The sequence below is a fragment of the Grampus griseus genome, assembly GCF_964374135.1.
Source record: "Grampus griseus genome assembly, chromosome: 1".
In the NCBI taxonomy this organism is placed as follows: domain Eukaryota; kingdom Metazoa; phylum Chordata; class Mammalia; order Artiodactyla; family Delphinidae; genus Grampus; species Grampus griseus.
Window position 1 is genome coordinate 169,194,511 of NC_139017.1, and position 21,296 is coordinate 169,215,806.

General features: G+C 54.8%; 1 protein-coding gene across 2 annotated transcripts in view; it reads right to left on the reverse strand.

The window, feature by feature from the left end:
- Nucleotides 1–1,500: 1,500 nt before the first annotated feature.
- Nucleotides 1,501–21,296, reverse strand: part of PAX7 (paired box 7) — a 99,474-nt gene continuing 79,678 nt past the window's right edge. For both annotated transcript variants that reach the window (XM_082670027.1, XM_082670028.1), the window contains exons 8-9: nt 8,911–9,157; nt 1,501–1,762 (exon numbers count right to left, since the gene is read on the reverse strand). In XM_082670027.1, the coding sequence (XP_082526153.1) occupies nt 1,647–1,762; nt 8,911–9,157 (363 nt within the window). In that variant the 3' untranslated portion in view covers nt 1,501–1,646. The remainder of the gene's footprint in view (nt 1,763–8,910; nt 9,158–21,296) is intronic.

The window sequence follows — 21,296 nt, forward strand, 5'->3', positions numbered from 1 at the left end:
GGTCCGGTCTTCATGGATTCAGTGCTGTGTCTCCCATCTCAAGTGCCTTTGACCCAGCAACACTTGATACAGGTGATCTAAGTGTAGATTATAATGATGGCGATGGAGAAGATGAATATAATTTTGCTCAACAGGTGAAGGTGGTGAAAAGTTCAAGGGAGGCCACAGTCAGGGGCTGGAACCACTCCCCAAAGGTCTCAACTTGTAAAGAGAGGGGAGCTTGGGAGAGCAACCGGAGTGGCCAAGGCAGGCAACTTTGCCCTCTTCTCCGGAACCTTTGGTGTCCCCCTCTGCCCAGGGGTGGTGGCTCAAAGACTGGCCACATCTCTTCACCCAGCTGTGCTGGATCAGAAGACAGAGGCATCTTGGCTGAATGTGTCAACACTGAAAGATGCACCTCTGGGTGGGACAGGGACATGCCTCCCCCGCAAATGCCAAGGAGAATCTGTGGTCTTGTCTGTGGGGCAGCCAGTCCCTGATGATCCAAGAACCCTCCTCCAGAGCCCCAAGGGAAGCTCTCTGCACCCCCAGCAGCTTAAAGGGATTCCCAGACCAATGGAGGCCCCGTTCCTAGAGGGTAGGGCATGCAGGGGATAGGCCTGGGTCTCTGAGGGAGGCTCTGCGAGAAATCGAAGCTCCATGGGCTGTGGACTTGGAGGCATAGAGCTGAAGCCTTTGGCAACAAAGGTTTGCTGCCCACAAGCAGAGGGACCCCAGTTACAGAAACCCCTTCTGAGCCTGCCTCTTCACTTATGTGTCCTCAAGACTTGATCCCCTCCCCCTGCCATCTGATTCAGTGAATGAGAAAACTGGAGGTTCTGTGGGCTCCCCAGGCCCTAAGTGGGGTGGGCAAAGTTGGAACTGGGGCTTCAGTCTAAGAGCCCAAAGCTGCTTCCGGATGCCTGGCTTGGGTCCTGGTACCCTGGGCTGGCCCACTGCCGACAAGCCCCACCCACACGGCCCCGCCCCCGGCTAAGCCTGTTCCTGGTGGTCCCAGTCCCCCTGCCTGGGCTGGATTCCCCCCTCCACCCAGCAGAGGTGTGTGGAGAGGCTCCTGAAGTCCTCAGAATTCCTAGGTGATTCCCTGGGAATGCCTCAGGGCTAGGGTCCCCCCTTCTGCTAAAGTCCCAGTGTTCAGAGGAGGAATGGCCGCGGTTCTGGCCCTGAGCCGGACACCCACCCGGGAGGGCCGCTCCCAGCACTCCCAGAGCGGCCCTGTGAGCTCCACCTCCTCCTCTGGCCAGGGGACCAACTGGAGTTGGGGCCAAAGGGCTCCAGGACGTCATCCCAGACACCATCCTCCTTTGGGCGCTCAAGGTACTCTATTCAGGGTGAGCTGTGATCTCTGTGTCTGAAATGGCACAGAGGCCACGACAGGATTCGGCCGGGGGAAGACTGCAGGCTGACCAGAGACCCTCCTGGGGGGACAGTGAGGGGGCAGACTCCAAGGGGGCCACTCCAGGTCCCTAATCACAGGCAAATGGTGGATGGGCTGTTCGTCTCCAGAGCGCTGGCCATGAGAAGGGAATGGGCTCCTTTCCTGGCCTCCTGGGACCCCAGGGCAATGAAGGGACTGAGGCTGGGAGGCTCAGGGATCAGTAAGGGTTAGGTTGGGACTTGGGCTGGGGCAAGTCGCCCCAGGGGCCCTAGTAGGCCTGGCCAGTTTCCACAGGCAGGAGTCCCAGCACAGCCGAATGCTCCCCAAGCTTCATGCGACGCTGCGTGGAGAGGCTCACGTTTTTGGCCAGGTAATCAACAGCAGCTGGAAAAAAAAAAAAAAGATAAACTCCTAGAAATTGAGGTTCTTTTTGCCTATTATTCAATCTGCCCCACATCCGTTCACCCATCCATCCATCCATCCATCCATATATCCATCTATCCATCCATTTATTCCTTCATTAATTTATCCATCCATCCTTCTGTCCATCTATCCATCTCTTCTTCCATCCATCCATCCATCCATCCAATCATGTATTTATCCATCTATGCATTGTCCATTTATCCATTCCTCAGTTTGTCCATCCACTCCTTGCCTCTCCATATGTTCATCCACACATCCACCCATCCACCCATCCACCCATCCATCCATCCATCCATCCATTTCTTCATGAAGCTCTTTCTCTCACTTCCTCTCCAATCATTCAGCACGTATTTGCTTAACACATCATTTACCCAGCTCTTTCGTGGATTCTGTAGGGAAGTACAGAGGGTATCACATTGTTTAGAGAAGAATTAGTTCCTCTTTCCACCTATCCCTGCTCTGGGGGACATCCAGTGAGTCCCATGGCATCCAGGTAGTAATGAGGACAAGGTCCTTTTGCCTTTTTTGGACCCTAAGCCCAGCTCATGGATGAGGCAAAGCAAGACCTCGTACTCAAAAATCAAAGGAGATTTTTCCGGGGAGCTGAGGGGTCCATGCAGAAGGAGGAGCTAGGAGCCTGTAATGTAGGGAGTTGAGACGTTCAGCCTTGTCATTTCTGGTCACCCAGAGGAGAAGAATGAGAGTTTGAGGGTGTGTACTTGCGTGTGGTGAACCGTGGAAACGAGAATCTCTGGGATGTAGTAATGGGCACGAACAACACTAGTACATGTACGTGTGCACCGATGTGGGTGAGTGGTGTGCACCTACATGTGTAGAAAAACAGTGGGAACACCTGTGCATGTACAGGTAACTGCACAGGTGAGCTCTACCTAAGCCAGGTCCATGTGTCCGGGTGAGTGCGTATGTGTGTGCAGGTATGTCTACGTGTGTTCTGTCCTCACTGTCCTAATTGTGCCTGCCTGGGGCTGCAGCAGAAATCATCCCTGACCAAATGACGACTGGCATGTGACCAAGGCCTCTTGAAAGGCACAGAGATGGCACCTCCCAAACCAGAATCTGTGGCTGTGATCAATCCAACCCCCTGGACCCCTCGGATCCAGAGGCGAGAGGAAGATGGAGAGGGGACTATGGTAGGAATCACGAGGCCTGGCCCAACACCCTCTCTGTCACTTGCTCACTGAGGGGCCCTGTAACACTCTACATGTCTCCTCAAAGTTGGGGGCTCCTGCCTGGGATGGGTGGGTAGAGCCAGGAGGTGATGGGCATGGCTGGAGTGCAACTGGGGAGGTGAGATGGGCTGTATCAATAATTGAGCTCCAGTGGGACTTCCCTGGCAGTCCAGTGGTTAAGACTCCACGCTTCCACTGCAGGGGGCTCAGGTTCAATCCCTGGCTGGGGAACTAAGACCCCACATGCCACCCGGCATGGCCAAAAAAAAAAAAAAAAAAAAAATTCTAAAAAATAATTTGAGCTCCAGGAGGCTGTATTGCCTAGGGGCTCAAATGACCTAGATGCAAACTAGGGCAAACTGATTTGGGGCATACCAACTCACCTGTCCAAGCCTCAGGTTCCTTGGGAGATAATAATAGCACCTAGGCTGAAGGGTAATTGGGATTAAATGAGAAAATGTATATAAAGTGGTTAGCTAGCACTGTGCCCGGCACACAGTGAGTTGGATAGATGTGGGCTCCCGGGACTGGGGCTTAGTAAGCGGACATGCCCTTTGATGGTGCAAGAAGGAAAGGAACAGTGAATGGGGCAATTCAGAGGCCCAGTTACCTCCTGCTCACGTGGCTTTGGGCAAATCACTTTGCCTCTCCAGCCCTGTTTCCTTGACTGTAAAATGGGGAGAACAAATTCCACACTCCTCAAGGGCTGTTACGAGAATCAAATGAGATAATGGGCTTTAAGATGCCAGGCACGGAGTGCTCAGGGCATGGCCTCCTAGATTCCTAAAGGATGTGCAAGAGCCCTGGGGTCTTTCTGGAGTGTGTGGACCCTGTGCCCCTCAGCTTCCCAGGCTCTAGGGACTGAATTGGGCCCCTTGGGTGCTGCCTCTGAGGTCATTCAGCCTCCAGGCTCCCAGCAGGTAGGACAGAGTGGTGGTGGCCTGCTTTGGATGTAGCCCTTGCTCTGGGTGAGGGTGGGAAATCTCCCATCTCTGGCCTCAGGGGGACCCGGCAGCTGTGGCCACACCATCTCAGCTACTTGGAGCCAGTTCCATCTGGGCTCCAGGTCCTGCCCACGAGAAGGCCTCACTGTCAGGGTGATAATAGGAAGGGGAAGAGGGGAAGCTAATGTTTCCCCAGAGCTGGCTCTCTGCCAGTCCTGTTCTAAGCACTTCATGTGCATCATCTCATTTAAAATTCTCGCAACAACTCTGTGAGGTTGGTATTATTACTATCATCCCCATTTTGCATATGACAAAACTGAGGCCCTGCCCTGACAGACTGCATAACTTGAAAGATCCCAGGGCTCCTAAATTATGCAATCATAATTCAAATGCAGGCAGTCTGATGCCAGCTGCTACTCACCCCTGACCAACCCCACCCAGCAGCCTCCTACAGCATCACCCTTGTTCGTGTACAGCACTTCAGAGTGCATGGAACACTCTATACCCCAAAGCCTGCAATGGCCCCATTTTCTACTTCAGGAAATGTACGTGACTCGTCTAAGGGCACAGCTCTTCCTGCAGGTGGGGCAGAAAGGCCTGGCTTTGGATAACAATGATGGATGGGAACCACTAGGTACTAGGCGGACAAAATCTCATCTGATTCTTTCAACAGTCCCATGCTTTAGATGTGGCTGTTCCCATTTTACAAACATGGAAACCAAGGCTCAGAAAGATGGCTGGCCCAGAGGCACGCGCACGGCACGCGAGCTGGAGGAGGCTGAATTTGTCCTGCTGTGCCTCTGGGCACTCTGTCTTTTCCTCTTTAGCCTCTCCCTGTCACCAGCCACAGCCCTGTGCACAGTAGGTGCTTGTGGTCAAGATGAGCGAGGAAACACCAAGCCAAAATTTACCTACGACCCAGCCTACTTCAAGGGCACCCGTCATCCCGCAGAGTCTGCCTCTCCCTGGGGTCAGGCCGGGGTCCGGCGAGGAGCAGGGCTGTGACATTTCTCATTATGGCGTCTGTCAATGGCCCTTCCTGTCCTCCTGTCTCTCTGCGTCTCCCCTCTTTTGCCTCGCGCCTGAGCCTGGGCTCTAAATGTCTCAAATTAGATTAATCGGGAGTTGGCAGGAGAGGTGGCAGCGATGCCAACCAGTAAACAGATCTCAGCCGTCAGCGTCTCGTCAGCCCGCGGCCCCAGAGGAGGACCGCGGCCCCAGAGGAGGGCCCTTCTAGACACAAATTCTTATTAGACTTGTCAGATCTATTAAAATTCTTTTCACACTTCTGCGTTCTATCAGCCCCATCATTAGTACGGCCCTGGCCTCTGGGAACACCAGGGCCGTATTAATCTGCCATGTGCCCCGTCCCTGCACCCCCTGCCCCCACCCTTTAGGGACGGGGAGAGACGGATGGATGGACGATGGTAGGGAGCAGGAAAGGAAGGTGTGAAGGTGTCCCTGGGAAGAGGAGAGGCCCGGGAAGAGGAGGTGGACTCTGCTGCTTAAGAGTTTGGCCCACGTGACTCCAGGCACACCTGAAAGTGATGCTTTCCGTGGCTAAAGGTGTGGCCGTGTGCACGTCGATACGTACCACCGGGTGATCTCAGGCAGCCAATCTCTCTGGGATCCCATTTCCTCATCTGCCCAATAGGAATAATCCTGCACCCTGCACAGGGTGGCCGTCAGGATGGAATGCCAGACCCATAGTAGATGCTCAAGAAACCATCATTTCTCCTTTCTTTATACACATACATCTTGAATAGTTCTGCCTTGAAGCTATGTATAGACACACATTAGTGAATACCCACAGAGAAATAAATCTCTGTCCATGCACAGGTGCATGTGAAGTTGTACACATGAGTCCACACCCAGGTGGGTCAAGGTGTGCATCGTTACTCAGGATCTTATACAGGTTTGTGGTTTGGCCCAAAGAGAACTAGGTTTGAAGTTAGGCGACCTGGAGTCCATCACTCACTTTCTGTGTGACCTTGGGGAAAGTTCCTCGTCTCTCTGAGCCATAGCTTTTGCATCTGTAACCTGAGAGCAAATAACCTGGGATTTTTGAGGATTACACGAAATGAGGAACATGCATTTCGCCCAGTGCCCAGTGGGCTAACCTCATGCATGGCACGGATGTGAGAAGATGACAGGTGGCCCTGGGCATACACAGCACGGCTTGGAACATGAGGCTCTCGCACATGAGCTGTGGGAGCCCAGTCATAGGTGGGTTTGGCCACCCATGAACATGGGGCAGTGGTCAGTGGGAAAACCGTGTGTCCCTGGGCTGTCCCAGGATGTCAAAGGTGAGGGGGATGGTACCAGGGGAAAACATCAAGACGATGGAGTCTAATCCCTGGGCCCCCATTTCGCAGATGGCAAAACTGAGGCTCAGAGAGGCAGGTGACTTGCCCACACCGTGGTGGTGGAGGGGCAGACTCTCCCTCAGGCCCCTCCCTTGCCTGCCCCTGGAGCCTCTGTGGGGTGGGTGGAGGGGTATGGGGTCTGAGTTGGGAGGGCAGGAGAAGGTGGCCCAGGAGGTGCTCTGAGAGACCCTGGAGGAGCCAGGGGAGCAAGGGTGGAGCTAGAGGGGGAGCAAGTGGGAGGAGGGGGAGCCAGAGGGAGGAGGGCGGAGGGAGGATGGGGGGGTGAGTGGGAGGGTGAGTGGGGACAGGGGAGGAAATCACTGGCCAGCTTTTCCCCAGCAAAGGGGAACAAAACTCCTTTCTCGCCTCCTGGGCCCTTTTCCTTTTGATCCCCCCTCCTTCGCGGCCCCCGTGCTGACTTTGGGGTTAATTTTATTTCCGAGTTGGGCAGGCGCCCCTGGAGTGGGGCACAGGGCTCCGGGTGTGACTAACGCCTGCCCCAGGCCAGGGCTGCCGCCGCCGCCACTGGAGCTGCTCTAAACTCTTTATCAAGAGCATGTGTGTCCCGCTCCGTGCCCGGGAACACGGGCTGGGGCAGGGGGTCACCCTGGCCCCTCTGGAAACACTCCCGTGCACATGTAGGCACCCTGCTCGCAGATATACACGCACACGTGTGTTCTATGACCCCATGCACACACATTCACACACAGTTATACACACAGACAGCATCATGTGTTCACACCCAGATGCACAATTGGACACCAGTACACACAGCCACACCTATGCACACACTCAAGCAGACCCACAGCCGTATGTACACTCTGCACACACACATACTCCCCAATACACACACTCCCACACTCCAGCGTATGTACATGCTGAACACACATGTACGTACTGCAACACATATTCGTACACTTACACACACCCCTACGCACATGCACACATATTTGTTATACATTCCACATAGCGACGTAGGTCAAACACAGGCACCTACATAGACACTGAGCCACAGGTACACACTTCAACACACGTGCATATGTGTTATAGCCACATATACTCACATGACCAAACGTGTGCAGGAGTGTTAACATGCAAACCCACATGCAACCACGTGCACACGATATGCTCATTTATACTCACACGCGTGTGTCATATACACATATACCCACATGTGCCACTCACACATTCACATATATACATATAAACATACCTACACGCAAGATGTGTGCACTTACACGTGCATGCCGAAACACACACACACACACACACCCCCCCACACACACACACAAACTGTAAGGTATCCATGACGCATGTATTCGCACTCGCCCAGATACACGTACGTGAACACGCACATATACAGGGAAGGGGCTGCGAACACGGGTGGGAGGCGGAGGCCGGCACGGCTGGCCCTCATTTAGCCGTGGAGGCCAAGGCTGCGTGAGGATGGGTGGGTGGGTGTGGGCTTAGGAAGCAGAGGTCAGTGGGGCTGGGTCAGGGCTACACTGAGGGCAGAGAAGCACAGAAAAGCCCTGGGGCTGGAAGGTCACACCCTCTTGTCACATGCCCTTCTGATTGGTTTGACACCAGCAGGTGACGCCTTTGCTGGGGGCGGGGCAGGAGGGGCAGCCTGTGACCTTGGCTCCCCGGGCTGTTTTGACTGGCCCTGTTGCTGCCCCGTCCGTCTGTCCGTCCATCCCCGTCCAGCTGGAGGCTGTGGTCCAGCCCGCCTTTTGCAGCCTTTGGTCTGAGGGTCTGCCATCTCTAACCCCAGGCCAGGTGCCAAGGGTGTGGCAGCTGGGATGGGCGCCTGAGACCAGCTCACGGTTTGGGGAAACCAAGGCTGAGGATGGGCGCAGGGGAGATAACTCAAGATACTGCCTTGCCCTATAGTGGAGGTGAGGCGGGGAGAAAGGGGCAGGATCTCTCACGCAGGCGCGGGCGTTGTCTGACACCAGCACACGCGGCTCTCCAGAGCACTTGAAATGTGCCTGGGGCAACCGGGGAACTGAATGTTACCTTTTGATTTCATTTTATCCAACTTAAATTTAAAAACTGAAATTCGCTTTAATTTAGTGGTTGGGAAACTTTTCAGTATATTTGGAACAACTTGGGTGTGTAAATCTACTTCCTCAGTTGTAAATTTGATGCAACTTAAATGCAGATCAAGTATTTCCAATGAAAACAGCATCTGAATGAAAATAGGCTGGATTTCAAAGACAGTGTACGAAAAAAAGAGTGTAAAAAAAACCTTATTACTAATTTTGTACGGATTACACATCGAGATGATCACCTCTTGGATATACTGGGTTACATAAAAAATGTTAGTAAAAATCATTCCACTTGTAAAACGTGGCTACTAGGGAATTTTAATGACACTGGTGGTTCGTATTAGTTCCTATGGGGCAGCGCGGCTCTAAGACAGTAGTAGTGTCTCAGCATCATCTTAGGACAGCCGTTCCGCCTTCTTGGAGCTCCATTTCCTCACCTATGAAATGGGCACCAGCACCCCAGCACCACCTTGCTGTTCTCTACACGTAAGTGGGAGGTCCTTGGAGGTGGGCGGGGCAGGGAGAGGGAGGGGGACGCCCAGGGCGCCAGGCACTCACTCTGGCCATACTGGCCGTACTGGTAGCCAGCCACGGGGTCCACGCTGTAGCCGGGGGTGCTGTAGGTGGGCGGGCAGTAGGACTGGGAGGTGGGCAGGCTGTCTCCCGGCTTGATGGAGTCAGCCCGCTGGCTGCAGCTGGCCGAGATGGAGGTGGCAGAGTCCAGGCCGCCGTGCAGCGGAGAGATGGAGAAGTCGGCCTGGGGCTGCGGTGGCACTGCGCTGGGGTTGCTCAGAATGCTCATCACCTGCGGGGGAGAGACCGTCAGTGCTGGCGCCATGGCAGGCGGGCGGGGCTCGGAGGAAGGACCTGGCAGACGTGAGGGTGAGCAGGGGAGATGCCAGGCTGGCCTCGGACAGGCCTTTGCTGGAGTTGCTCCCTTGAGGCCCCTGCAGCCTTGAGATCCTCCATTTACGTGGCTTGCTTGCCTTTGTGGGCAAGACGGTTAGCAGTTTCTCTGGTCAAGTCCTGGCCCATGGAGCCTCCCTCCACTGAGAGCTTTTGGGGGCAGAGGGCAGGCATAGTTCCCCTCTCTATTCCTAGGCCTGGCTCTGAGGGGCACCTTATTTCTGTCTGCTGAATGAATGAATGCATACATGCATAAACAAATGACTGACTGAATGAATGAATGAACCAGCTAATTATGCCTCTCCCATCAGACTGGGATGCCCCCATCTTCCAACACAAAGGTTAAAGACTCTGGATCTGTCCAGCTTTACTCCCCCATCCTGTGCTACTATGCTCTTGACTTTGAGCTTCTGCCCCTACGTGGCCAATGCTTTCAAACAGCATTGATTCTGCCAGCTGCCGGGTGTCTGTGACCATCACCCCCTTCCTGCTTGGCCTGGTTTAGCAAACAGGAACTCACCATCAGTGCTGGCAACCCCAGCTGACAGAGTGAGGCTTGTCTCTAGAAACTCAGCTTAAAAACCTGGTGTTGGTTCATTGGTGTGTTCACTTATTCATTCAACAAACATGCATTGATGATGACTATGGCTCTAGGCCTCAGGCCGGGCCCTGGGACTTCAGAGGATGAAGAGCCATGGTCCTTGACCTTGACTGGAGGAGTCTCTGGGTCTGGTGAGGGTGGCAACTAGCAACAGATCATCAGAATATGGAGTGATGAGGGGCATGGTAGAGGCAGCAGAGGGGGCTGTGGGAGCCCAGAGGAGGGCGCCCAGGCATCCCGGTGGCCCAGCTACTGGAGATAGAGTGGGAAAGGTGGTGCAGGCAGCAGGTGCGGGCGGGGGGAGGTGCAGGTGGGGTGTCCTGGTCAATCCAGGAGAGATGACGGGGAGGGGGATAAAGAGGCAGCCCTTGTGGACCTGACCTGCAGGGCCCAGGATCCTGATGGCCTCCTGGTAATGCCACCCTTTATGGGGAGGGAGGCCCCAGGGCCAGGGTGGTCAGTCTGGCTGATAATCTGCTCAGCACGGAGCTGAAGGGCCATGCTGCAATCCATGCTGGGCACACGGTGTGCTCTCTGATGTCCCCACGCACCCCCCTGGGGAGAAAGCAGGCTTCGGGCATTGGAGCAATGATCTTTTTGCCAACTAGACACCTTGTGAAAATTTTCACCTGCCCATTTTTGACCCATCCCTGCCACAGGCATGAGGCATGGGCGGGGTGGAGAGCATGGATGTGGAATCCTCAGGCCAGGGGCAGACACTGAGCTCCTCCACTTACTGGCTGTGCAGCCCGCCAGGGGTCCCTTAACCCCTGTGACCGCCCCCATCCTTAGAGTGTGGCTGGGAGGTTGAGACAGGCTCTGTGTGTGGAAAGTGCTCAGGTATCAGCAGCCCCAGATCCTCTAATGCTCCTCTTCCCCTTCTCCTTACCTTTCCCTCCTCTTAGCAACAGACTCGTGTGACTCTCCCGGTGCAGAGCCCTGCACAGAGGTGTGAGGTGGAGCCATAAGGCCCATTTCTCGGATGGAGAAACTGAGGCCTGCGAAGGGCTGTGGCTTCCCCAGATCTCACAGCAGGTCTGCCAGGGAGCAGTCCAGGCCTGGCCCCACTCCCCCGATGATGGCAAGTCTGACTCTCCAAGATGGGTTTTAACCACGGTAGGGGTTCTCACCCCAGATGTTTGTTCCCTGGCAGCTGTTGGTGGGGGTGTGCAGTGGGGTCCCTCACCCCTGGGGGGCCTGGTTCCTCCGGAATGCCATGAGCACAGCCTCCCCCTGACTCTTCACACAATGTACCCAGAACGTTCCCCTCAGCCCTGGGGGTCACCCCCCTCTGTCCTTTCTTTCTCACCCTCTCCCAGAGCCAAAGTCAAGGGCACCAGGCCCACTGGGGCTGGACTTTGTCTCCACCGCAGCTGGGGGGGTTTAGCTGGGACTTCATGGGGTGTCAACCCAGTGAGATGGCAAAGACACACGGGGATGGGTCTGGGAGAAGGAGACACCTGGACTAGTTTGGGTGTCTTTAGGGAGCTGAGTTCTCCCAAACTCACTCTTTGTTGAACATACTTCCGAGGCCTCTCTCATGGCAGGGTCCACCCAGGGGTGCTGGTGAGAGGGGCCCGGTGAAGGGGGTGGTGTGTGAGGACGTCTGACACCGCTGAGCTGGGTTTATTGCTCTCGGAGTGTTGAGATGGGGTCCTGGGTCTGAGGAATTTGCTGGTGTGTGTGTTTGGTGGGCCTGGCGGGGGGTGGGCGCCGTACTCAGGAATCTCACACTGCCCTGGGGTTAGGAGACCCGATTCTCTTCCAGGTTGCCTGTCAGGTTCCCACCTTCCATCTAAATTAAGAAAATCACCATCATCTCATTCCCTACCCCATATCAACACTAACCCTGCTCTTCCCTTCAAGGAGGCCTGGGCCCCAGGAATAAACTTAGAGGTTTGGGGAAAACACACAGGCCCCCATTTCTTTTCCTTCAAAACGACAAGTGTGGGGCTGGGAGACTCTTGTGAGGGTTTGTCAGCTCTGGTGAGACCCCAGTTTAATCCTTACCTCCTGCACAGCACCCAGATGCCACCCCCAGAAAGGATGGGATGGAGGGGACAAAGCGGTTGTGGTTAGGGAGAGGAGGTGGGTGCTTTGGGGGATGGGCTGGGAGCTGTGCATAGACCCAGCACTCATCCTGCAAGGCAGAGCCCTGTAGACAACCACCACCAAATCTGACGACATGGCTTGAACTATCTGTGGCTCCTCGTACCTCCCAGATAAACAGGGCAAAGTCTTCTTGTGACTGGACCTCTACCTGCCTGTCCCAACTCCTCCCGCCCATTCCTACCTTGCACTTTATGGCCCAGCTATCCCAAACCATATAGTGTTTCCTGAAGACATCCTTCATTCATTCACTTATTCATTGATCAAACGTTTCACAGACTGCTACTATGTGCCAGGCTAGAGATAGGGCTGGACTGCGAGCTCTTTGAGGGCAGGATGGAACTGTGTTTCATCCATCATTGCAGCCTCAGTGCCTACATTGTACCTGCTACATACTATAAGCTCAGAAAATCCCATTGAATTCATGCATATTCACTTAGCAAATATTTATTGAGCACCTAATATGTGCCAGACACTAAGTCAGGCGCTGAGATGCAGTAATGAACAGCAGCAGCTCCACGACCTCCTGGAGCTGCCAGTCGAGTGAAGGAGGCTGACAACAAATAAATGAACAAATAATATAATTTATGATACTGATAAACGCTCTGGAAGAAAAATAGAGTATGTGGAGTAGTCAGGCAAGACCTCCCCAGAGAGGTGAGATTCAGCAAGACCAAAAAGAACCAGCCAAGGGAAGACAGAGCAGAGAGTTTTCCAGGCAGAAGAGTCAGCAAGTGCAAAGGCCCTGAGGTTGGAACACCTCAGGTTTGAGACATAGCAAGAAGGTCAACGAGAAGACTGAACATCCTCGGAGCTGCAAGCCTTCCTGGAATGCTTTGTCAGAAGGAGCTCACGTGGTGCCCAGTGGCTTGGGGGGCTTGGACCCTGGGTCATTAAGAGACAGCTCAGAATCAGCTCAGGCCCAGGGAGCTCTCCTTGTAATGGCACTTGTTCAATGGGATTTGCCCTGGGACATCAAATCAAATCCACATCTGGGGTGGGTGTGAATGGGGGATGTGCAGCATGTGCCCGCTCTCTTCCAGAGCGCCTGGAGGCCTGGGGATCAAAGGGTTTCCCTTGCATCCAACCCCTGTCTCAAGGCATGACCACTTCCAAGCTGATGGGATTGGACCCATCTAAAGAGCGGTGGGAGCTTCCCTGGTGGCGCAGTGGTTGAGAGTCCGGCTGCCGATGCAGGGGACACGGGTTCGTGCCCCGGTCCGGGAAGATCCCACATGCCGCGGAGCGGCTGGGCCCGTGAGCCATGGCCGCTGAGCCTGCGCATCCGGAGCCTGTGCTCCGCAACGGGAGAGGCCACAGCAGTGAGAGGCCCGCGTACCGCAAGAAGTAAATAAATAAATAAAGAGAGGTGAGAGAGGGGAGCACTGAATGACTTCTCCAGCAAATGGGCTATTACCCCCATTCCGTAGATGGGGAAATCGAAGCACAGGAACGTGAAAAGGAGTGCCTGAGATCACACCGCCAGTAAGTGGCAGAGCTGGGATTTGAACCCGTGTCTCCCTGACCCCTAGCTGTGTTCCTTCCCCACAGCAAGCTGTGTTGGAGAGCACGAGAGAGAGAGAGAGGCCCTCGGCAACCGCACTGCACAGAGCCCCGCAGGCCTACGTGGCCCTCGCCAGCCTGTGGCTGGCCCATGGGCCCCCGGGAGTCCCTCTTTGCCCGCGGAAGCAGGAAGCGTTTGCCCAGAGTTAGGGGCCCAGCTGAGGTCTGGGGCCTGCAAACTTTTGAACTTGAGGAAGTCCTGGTCTGATGCGGTAATCCACCCCCCTCAAGTATGCTAAGGCCTCTCCCCCGGTGGGTTTTACTTTTTTCCCCGGTGACCTTGCTTTCACTAATGTATCACTTCTTGGTACGTTACCGTTACTAACTCAAAATCAATACCGACCTCCACATCTGTAAGGTTTTATCTGAAGGCAAATCTCTGGGCTGTCTGTCAGGCTGAGTGACAGCCATCCCTTCCTCTCCCCCTCTACCCGCCATGCCCCCCCCAAGCCCCTTCCTCTCCCTCTGCTCTAAATCAGTCCCAGCCTCCACCAGACTAAATCAATAAGGGGCCGGTCTCACCCCGCCACCTTCTGCCGCCGGGGAGAGGTTTCTAGGTTTTGGGGGGTGGGGGCCGCGGGAGCCAAGCACCAGCCCCCCTCCCACATCCTCTGCTCACCGCCCCCTCCCCCGGGACGTGCCGGCGCTCCCCTACTTTAAAAGAAGGGGATGGGAAAAATGTAATTAATTCCCTCCGTTCCTGAGCTGGCCCCGAGGGCCTGGGACAGAGGAGGCTGAGCTGTGAGATCTGCACCCTCTGTGATAACCGAACGTGGCTCTGGGAGCGAGGCTGCAATTAGAAGGGGTGATCACCGTCATCGGGGCTCCATGGCCAGGTTCAGGGTGGGTGAGTGGGCCCATGGCAGGATGCAGGGGGGGAGGAAGGGGCAGGGGCCGAGACTGGTGAGGTCGGGATGGTGGACCTGGAGATGAGACTGGGGTTAGAATGAGGCCAAGGACCACGGGACCAGTGACCAGGCAGCAGGTGGGGAGCCCCGCCTCTGCAATGCCACAAGGGGACCCTGAGGCCTCAGAGGGACAGCGGTTTCCCCAAAGACACTCGGCCAGTGAGTGCTCTGAGGGGCTTCCCTGCAGCATTGGGGGCCAGGATATCTGCATGGGCATCCATGCTCTGCCACTGACTAGCTGTGACCATGGGCAATTTCTTTAACTTTTTGGACCTCAGTTTTCTCATCTGTATAACGGGAATGATAGCAATTGTAGCTACCTATAGGGTTATTGGAAAGATTAAATGAGTCAATGCACATAGGATGCTTACGCAGTGCCGGGCGTGTCATTTGTTCTCGGTAAATGTAAGCTCTCCCCCTCCTCTTCCTCTCCCCCTACATGCCACCTGGATTAGATGGGACATGGCTTGAAACGAGGCAGACACAGGGACCTCCTCCCCGTCAGGGACCTCCTCCCTGTCAGGGACCCTGTCTCTTCTATCTCTTCTCCCCCAGGGGGCCTGGCACACAGTGGGTGCTTTCTGCAAGGAGCATCACTCTGCCTGCACTCTGGAAAGGGAGCAAGGCATGTGTCACGTGGACACATCATACCCCTCCGGGGGATGGTCTGGGGAGGCCCAGTTCATGGCTTGCCTTGGTCCCCAAGGGTCCCTGAATGTGCTCATTTGTAGAGAGTGGCGAATCTATGAAGTCTCGAGCTGAGAAATAGCGAGGCCCAGAATTCACACACCCACACAACACACACATTGCACAGAGCAGCCCACACTGCACCTCCACAGGGACACAGATCTGCATCCCAGAAGGTGAGACAACTCAAAACACCTCTTCTCCAGACCACCACATGGCTTTTCATCAAAACTCCGATAAACTGTCATGATAAACTTCACGTACACCCACCTACCCTTCTTAAACTCATCAATGCACTTTTGTGCACACACCTGCACGTAAGCACATCGAAATACACACATGAAAGCTGGGAGGCACCTCGGAGATTGGCACATCTTCAGAGATGGGGAAATGGAGGCTCAAAGAGGGGCAATGGTTTGCACTCAGGCAGAGTTGTCCCCGCAAACTAGCGGCAGTGTAGCCGGTCCTGGGGCTCACAACGGGCACCCCTCCTGCCGGTAGGCTCCGGTTTGGCCCCAAAATGACCAGCTGGCTTGGCACACAGCGCTTGGCACACAAGTGCTTTGATCTCCAAGCCTTAGGTCTGATTGCAGCCCTGCCTGGTCCACCCGCTTACTAACTCATCCTCCTGACTTCCACAAGAGCTGAGAGGGGCATGTTTGGGGAGCAGCCTGTTCCCATTGTCAGGGAGAGAAGGTAAGGGCACAGCTTGCCAGGAATGGAACACAATTTCCGTCTGCATTACATGAAGTATGTCTCTTTGGACCACAGACTGTCCCAGGCTGAGGATGAGCCGGGGAAGCCCAGCTCATGACTTGCCCTGGTCTCTCAGGGTCTGGGGTCCGAAGTCCACCTCTGTGTCCAGATAAACCCCATAAGGGCAGGCTAAGAGCTGGGGAGAAGCCACAGGGCGGCTCCCCTGGGGTTTCTCCGCCCGGAGACCGCTTCTCCATGTTGGCTGCCCAGTGCAATCACCTGGAGAGTCTTTTAAAATGTTGATGCCAGGACCCCACCCCTTAGAGCTGCTGATTAGTTGGTCTGAGGGTCTGGGAATCGAGATTTTGAAAAGCTCATTTCTCCAATGATTCTAGTATGCTGCCAACTACGAGAACCACTGCTCTCAGATCATCACTATTATTGCTACACACACAGTATGACTACACTCCACACCCATGTGGGTGAAATCACGGGCACGCACACAGAGTACACACAGACACTCATACCGGGATAAGCACGGCATTATACAGACAAGCCAACACGGACACACAAAGAATGAGACACATGAACAACTGCCTGCCCCTACGCCATCCACACACTTCGCAGATGCACACAGGCAAACAGACCTACACACACCACACAGCGCAGGCACACATCACACAAACGCACACCTGCCCATCCCGCCGCCTGTTCCCAGCTCCATGCTGGGATTAGTGCAAGCGAGAAATCACCCACCCGGATAGCCGCCCACCACCACTGCTCCCCCTCTCTCGCGCTCAATTCTCCGCTAAGAGGATCTGGGCCCCCTCCCCTCTCCCTGCCTCCTGTGGACAGCGGTAATGGGCTTCGGGTGCTGACTTGGAGTATCCGAACAAGATTTCCCGCAGGCCCCCCTGTCGCCGCCGCCCACTTCGCCTCCCATCTTTCTGCTTGTGGCCCTCGCCTGCCACACCCTCCACCAGCCACATCTCACACAGCAGCCCCCCGCCAACCAGGAAAGCTGGTGCCCAAGCAAGGATCCCTCCCCTGCCCGACCCCAGCCCCAGCCCCCTGGCTCCTGTTCCCCTCACGCTTGTCCCCACCCAGTCTTCCATGAAGGCCATTCTCTTGCACGAGCACCGCACCTTACAGTTTCGAAAGCCATCTCCCTTTAAGCCTCAGAACCATTCTGTGAAGCGCTGTTACCTCATTTCTCAGATAAAGAAACTGAGGCTTAGGAGGGGCTCACCCAGAATCACCTAGGGGATGAGCACCGGGGCAAGAACCCTCGACCCCTGACTTTTAGTCCGGTATTCTTGCCCTGCAATGGCTGTGGTCTTCACTTACCATATGTGGCTCTGGGTCATTCTTAACACTGTGTATGTGTGTGTGTTGTGTGTGTGTGTATTATACGGGAGCATATGGGGGATACTGCATGTGTGAGACTAGCGTGGGTGTGTACGCACGCAGGTGCACGTGAAAGTACTGTGTGTATGTATATTTGAATTTTGTATGTGTGTTTGTGAGTCTGTGTGTGCATGTCTCGTACGTGCACACATGTACCCATGAGAGTACGTCTGCAGATGTGAGTTCTGTATGTGTGCTCCTGAGTTCGTGTGATAGTATTGTGTGTTCATGTGTGTGAGTATCGTTTGTGATTCTCACGTGTGAGTGTTGCTAATGGGTACAGCATGTGTGTCTGGGCACATGTCCAGTCTGCCCCTCTGGTTGATCTCACCAAGGGCACACACTGGGGCTTGGGGACCTCAGAGCTCAGAGGGCCCTCAGGAAACAGGCTGTCACTGACTGTCATCTCTGGCCAGGAGGGCCCTCCCCACCGCCAGAGTCCACCAGCTTCTCTCCTCCCTCCACGTGGGAGTTCCACAGACCACACCCCAAAAGACTCAGGAGTCAGGCTCTGTTTGATGGGAGAGGAAAGCAGGGAGGATAATTTCTGCAGAGGAAGGATTCAGCCAAGGCTGTGGTAAGAACCTCCTGGTGTGTGAAGGGAGATACTCTGAGAGACAAAGCCAAAAAAGGGCATCACTGAGAGAAAACTTTCCGCCCTGCCATGGTCCCCCTTTCTCCCCTGGGCACAGACTGACCTTGACCTTGGATTGGACCAAGAGCTGCTAGAGGCACATTTGCTGTCCTATTTACTCCCTGTGCCCATCACACAGTAGATGTCTAACAAATATTTATTGAGTGAGTGAATCCGTGAATGAATGAATTTACTTATCTTTTATCCCCAGCACAGGGCCTGGCACAGAGTTGGGTGGATGAAAATAAACAGAAGGTCCCTCCTCTCCCCAGGGGTCCCTGCCAGCTTAGCTAAAGGCTGTTTCGAAAATGGCGGGATGCACAGAACGACTTCCCACTCATTGTCCAAGAAGCTAAGACTCTCTCTCTCTCTCTCTCTCTCACACACACACACAAATTTCCAGTGTTTGGTCTACAAGATGTCAACCTCCAAATATGTGGAAACTTCTAGAAGCATCTAGAAACACTGGTGGGGTGGGGGCAGACTTTGGCTTCCCCCTCCCTAGGTGGATCGTGGGTTGGCCCCAGTCTGAAGGGGTCTGTGCCAGGATGGGTCCAAGGGCTCCTGGTCCCTGGTGGGTGCTGGAGCTGATGGGGTGCGGTGGGATTCAGAGACCATTTCTGATGGCGTGATAATGGCGGATGGGGATTAGCGCAACTCCGCTCTCAGAGCGGTGGTGGGGTTGGAGAAGGAAGGGGCCGATCGCTGGGAAAGATATGACTATTTAAAGATAATGATTGCATAAATTTAATTAGCACACTTTCACGCGGCAAATGGCCGTTTTGTAATTAATGTATCTGGCCTTACTAAGCATGAAAGATCCCATCTCCCCCCCCTCCCCTCCAGCTCCCCCTCCTCTGCGGCCCTAATGAAAGACAGAGAGCAAGTGACAGAAACAGTTTGTCAGAGGCTCCAGGTGTCAGGGGCCTAATTGGCTGAGCTGAAGGGAGGAGGGGGAGCCGGGAGGGCTGAGTGGGGAGGGGGGGCCTCCTTGACTTTGGCCGGGCCCAGGTTGGGAGAGGAGGAGGGGGACAGGGTGGCCTGGGCTCTCGGGCCCCCTGGCGTGGTGGGAGTTCTCCCCCTCAGTAATTACCAGAGACGAGGACGCAGATTGGCCATGGCAGGGAGTGAGTGGTGGCAGGGAGGCCTCGTTAGTACCTGGGCAGACAAGCTGGCACGTATCACAACGCGTTAGGGACTCACGGCCATGATGGCTCAGGCCCTGCTGGTCCTCTCCAAGGAGCAAAGTCCCTTAAGTGGAAAGAACGAGTGAAAAAAGGAACAAACCTCAGTGTCCTCTTGTATAAAACAGCCCCTGGTTATCAAGAGGCTCACAAGGAAACCTGATCGTAGCCTTCCGTAATTAAGCACCTACTATGGGCGGGCGGCACAGCCATTCACTCCTTACCACAGCTGTCAGAACAACGTGGACGTTCATCTTTCTAGAACTGGAATGCCTTTCACCATCCATTGCACCTTGCTACGGCTGTGGTAGCAATGACACCAGCTGTGTGCAAAGGTTTTGTTGAGGTCTTCTGAGAAGATCAAGAAAGGGCCAGCCTTAGGTTCAATGAACTATGGGTATTGGCTGTTCCAATACAGATCAGGAAACTGAGGCTCAGGGGAGCTAAAAAAAACTCACCGAGGTCTGTACAATCAGGAGGTGGTGGACTGGGGCTTGAACTCAGAAGGTGTAACTCCGAAGTCGATTCTCTTTCCAGCGTCTATCTCCGGGACCCGCCGCAGGGCCAGCTCGGCACCTTTCCTACACGCATGGTACCACGCCCTGCAGGCTGCCTAAGGTGCTTGCCGGGCCCCAGAGGGACGTCTCTTTGTTAGGTGGGTATAGCAGTCAATTGCAATAACGTCCCCCAAAGTTAGAGCTGCCTGGTTTTCTTGTAGGGTGAGCCGGTAATGGGGTCGAGAGGGTTCCAGCCGCCGTGCCTGACCCTTATGCCTTGGCCGCCTTGGCGGCTGTGTTCTCTCCCACCTCTCTGACAATGACCCTCCACCGTCTTCACCAGCTGCCCTCTGCCAGCCTCAGCCACCAGCCCCTGCCCCGGCCAGCCCAGCCCCTGCCCAGTTTTCTTGGAGGAAGGCAGGGCGGGGAGGCCTTGAGCCAGCCTCGGCTGGGTGGAGCAGGGCCCAGCCGGCCCTTTCCCAGACCAAATTCAATTTCGAAGTTTAATGAGTTTGCGGAGGAGCCGGGTGAGCTCACTGACGCCACTCCTTGCCGGCTGGGTGGTTCCGGCCCGGCCACCGAGCGAGCAGCGGCCCGGGCTGGGAGAGCCCTGGGCTCCATCGAGAGTGGCGGGGGCACTGAGTGAGTGAAAAATGTCAGAGCAAATTGCTCTTGACAGCGTTAATATCTGCACCTCATAGCAATAATTACATGTAAATAAATAGCAAAATCACACTCAGCTGGAGGCAGCTTGGCGAGGACAGACGCTGCTAAGGACCAGCTGGGGACCCGGGATGCTCTGCTCCATCCTTTTCTCTCCTTCTTAGAGTCTCTGCTCCCCCCTCACCCTCAACCAGATTCTTGCTGCAGCACAGAGCAGGGACCTCAACATCCCGGCCACCCATAGAAGAAGTGGAGGGGGAAAAGAAAACATGTGGGTCCCCCGTGTTCTCATCCAGCCTAGAGGAACAGCTGGACCAAGCATCCTCCCAGCCGCTTTCTCTCCTCTCCCCCCTGAGCATATCATTCCGTCTCCGAGTCTCTATAGAGAGAGGCCTCTGAAATCCACATCTCCGCCCTGAGCTCCCTCCTGGGCAGCCCCCTGGCCTTGACCTCCATACATCTACCCTGATCCAACCCTCCTCCTGCACTCCCTGTATCTGTCTACGATTACATCAGCCTCTTGGTCACCCAAACTCCACACATCCAGTCATCTCTGCCTCTCCCTCAGTCTCAACATCCATGATGTTGCATGGCGTCATGTACCATATACCAAGTCACGAGAGAACATGGCACAACTTCCTGGAGTGTCGACTCGCCCTGACGCTAATTAATTTTATTGTGATGGTCAACAAGTATAGCTCCACAGTGGCAAAGCATGCAAAATGAGCCTGCATTTTAAAGCGAATACATACAAATCTGTTACAGCCCACCTCCGGGGCCTCGGGGGAACACACTTTGGACTTCGGAGAGAACTTTGAGAAGCCCAGTGTGCAACCAGAGTTGCCTCTTGCTGCCATGTTTGGAGGCTTCTGGGTTTGGTTTTGTTCTTCTGTCTGTAAAAGCAAGGACCACGTCTCATCCGTGTCTGGGTTCACAATACTTAGCAAAAAGCCTTCGGAGGTATTTGAGGGAGGAAAGAAAAGAAACAAAAGGGAAGCAAAAGGCTAGGAGGAAGGGGAGGAGGGAAGACAAGGGCATCAGAAGGTAGGAGATAGGGAGGAAGCTGCCGCCCAGGGACTTGACACTGCA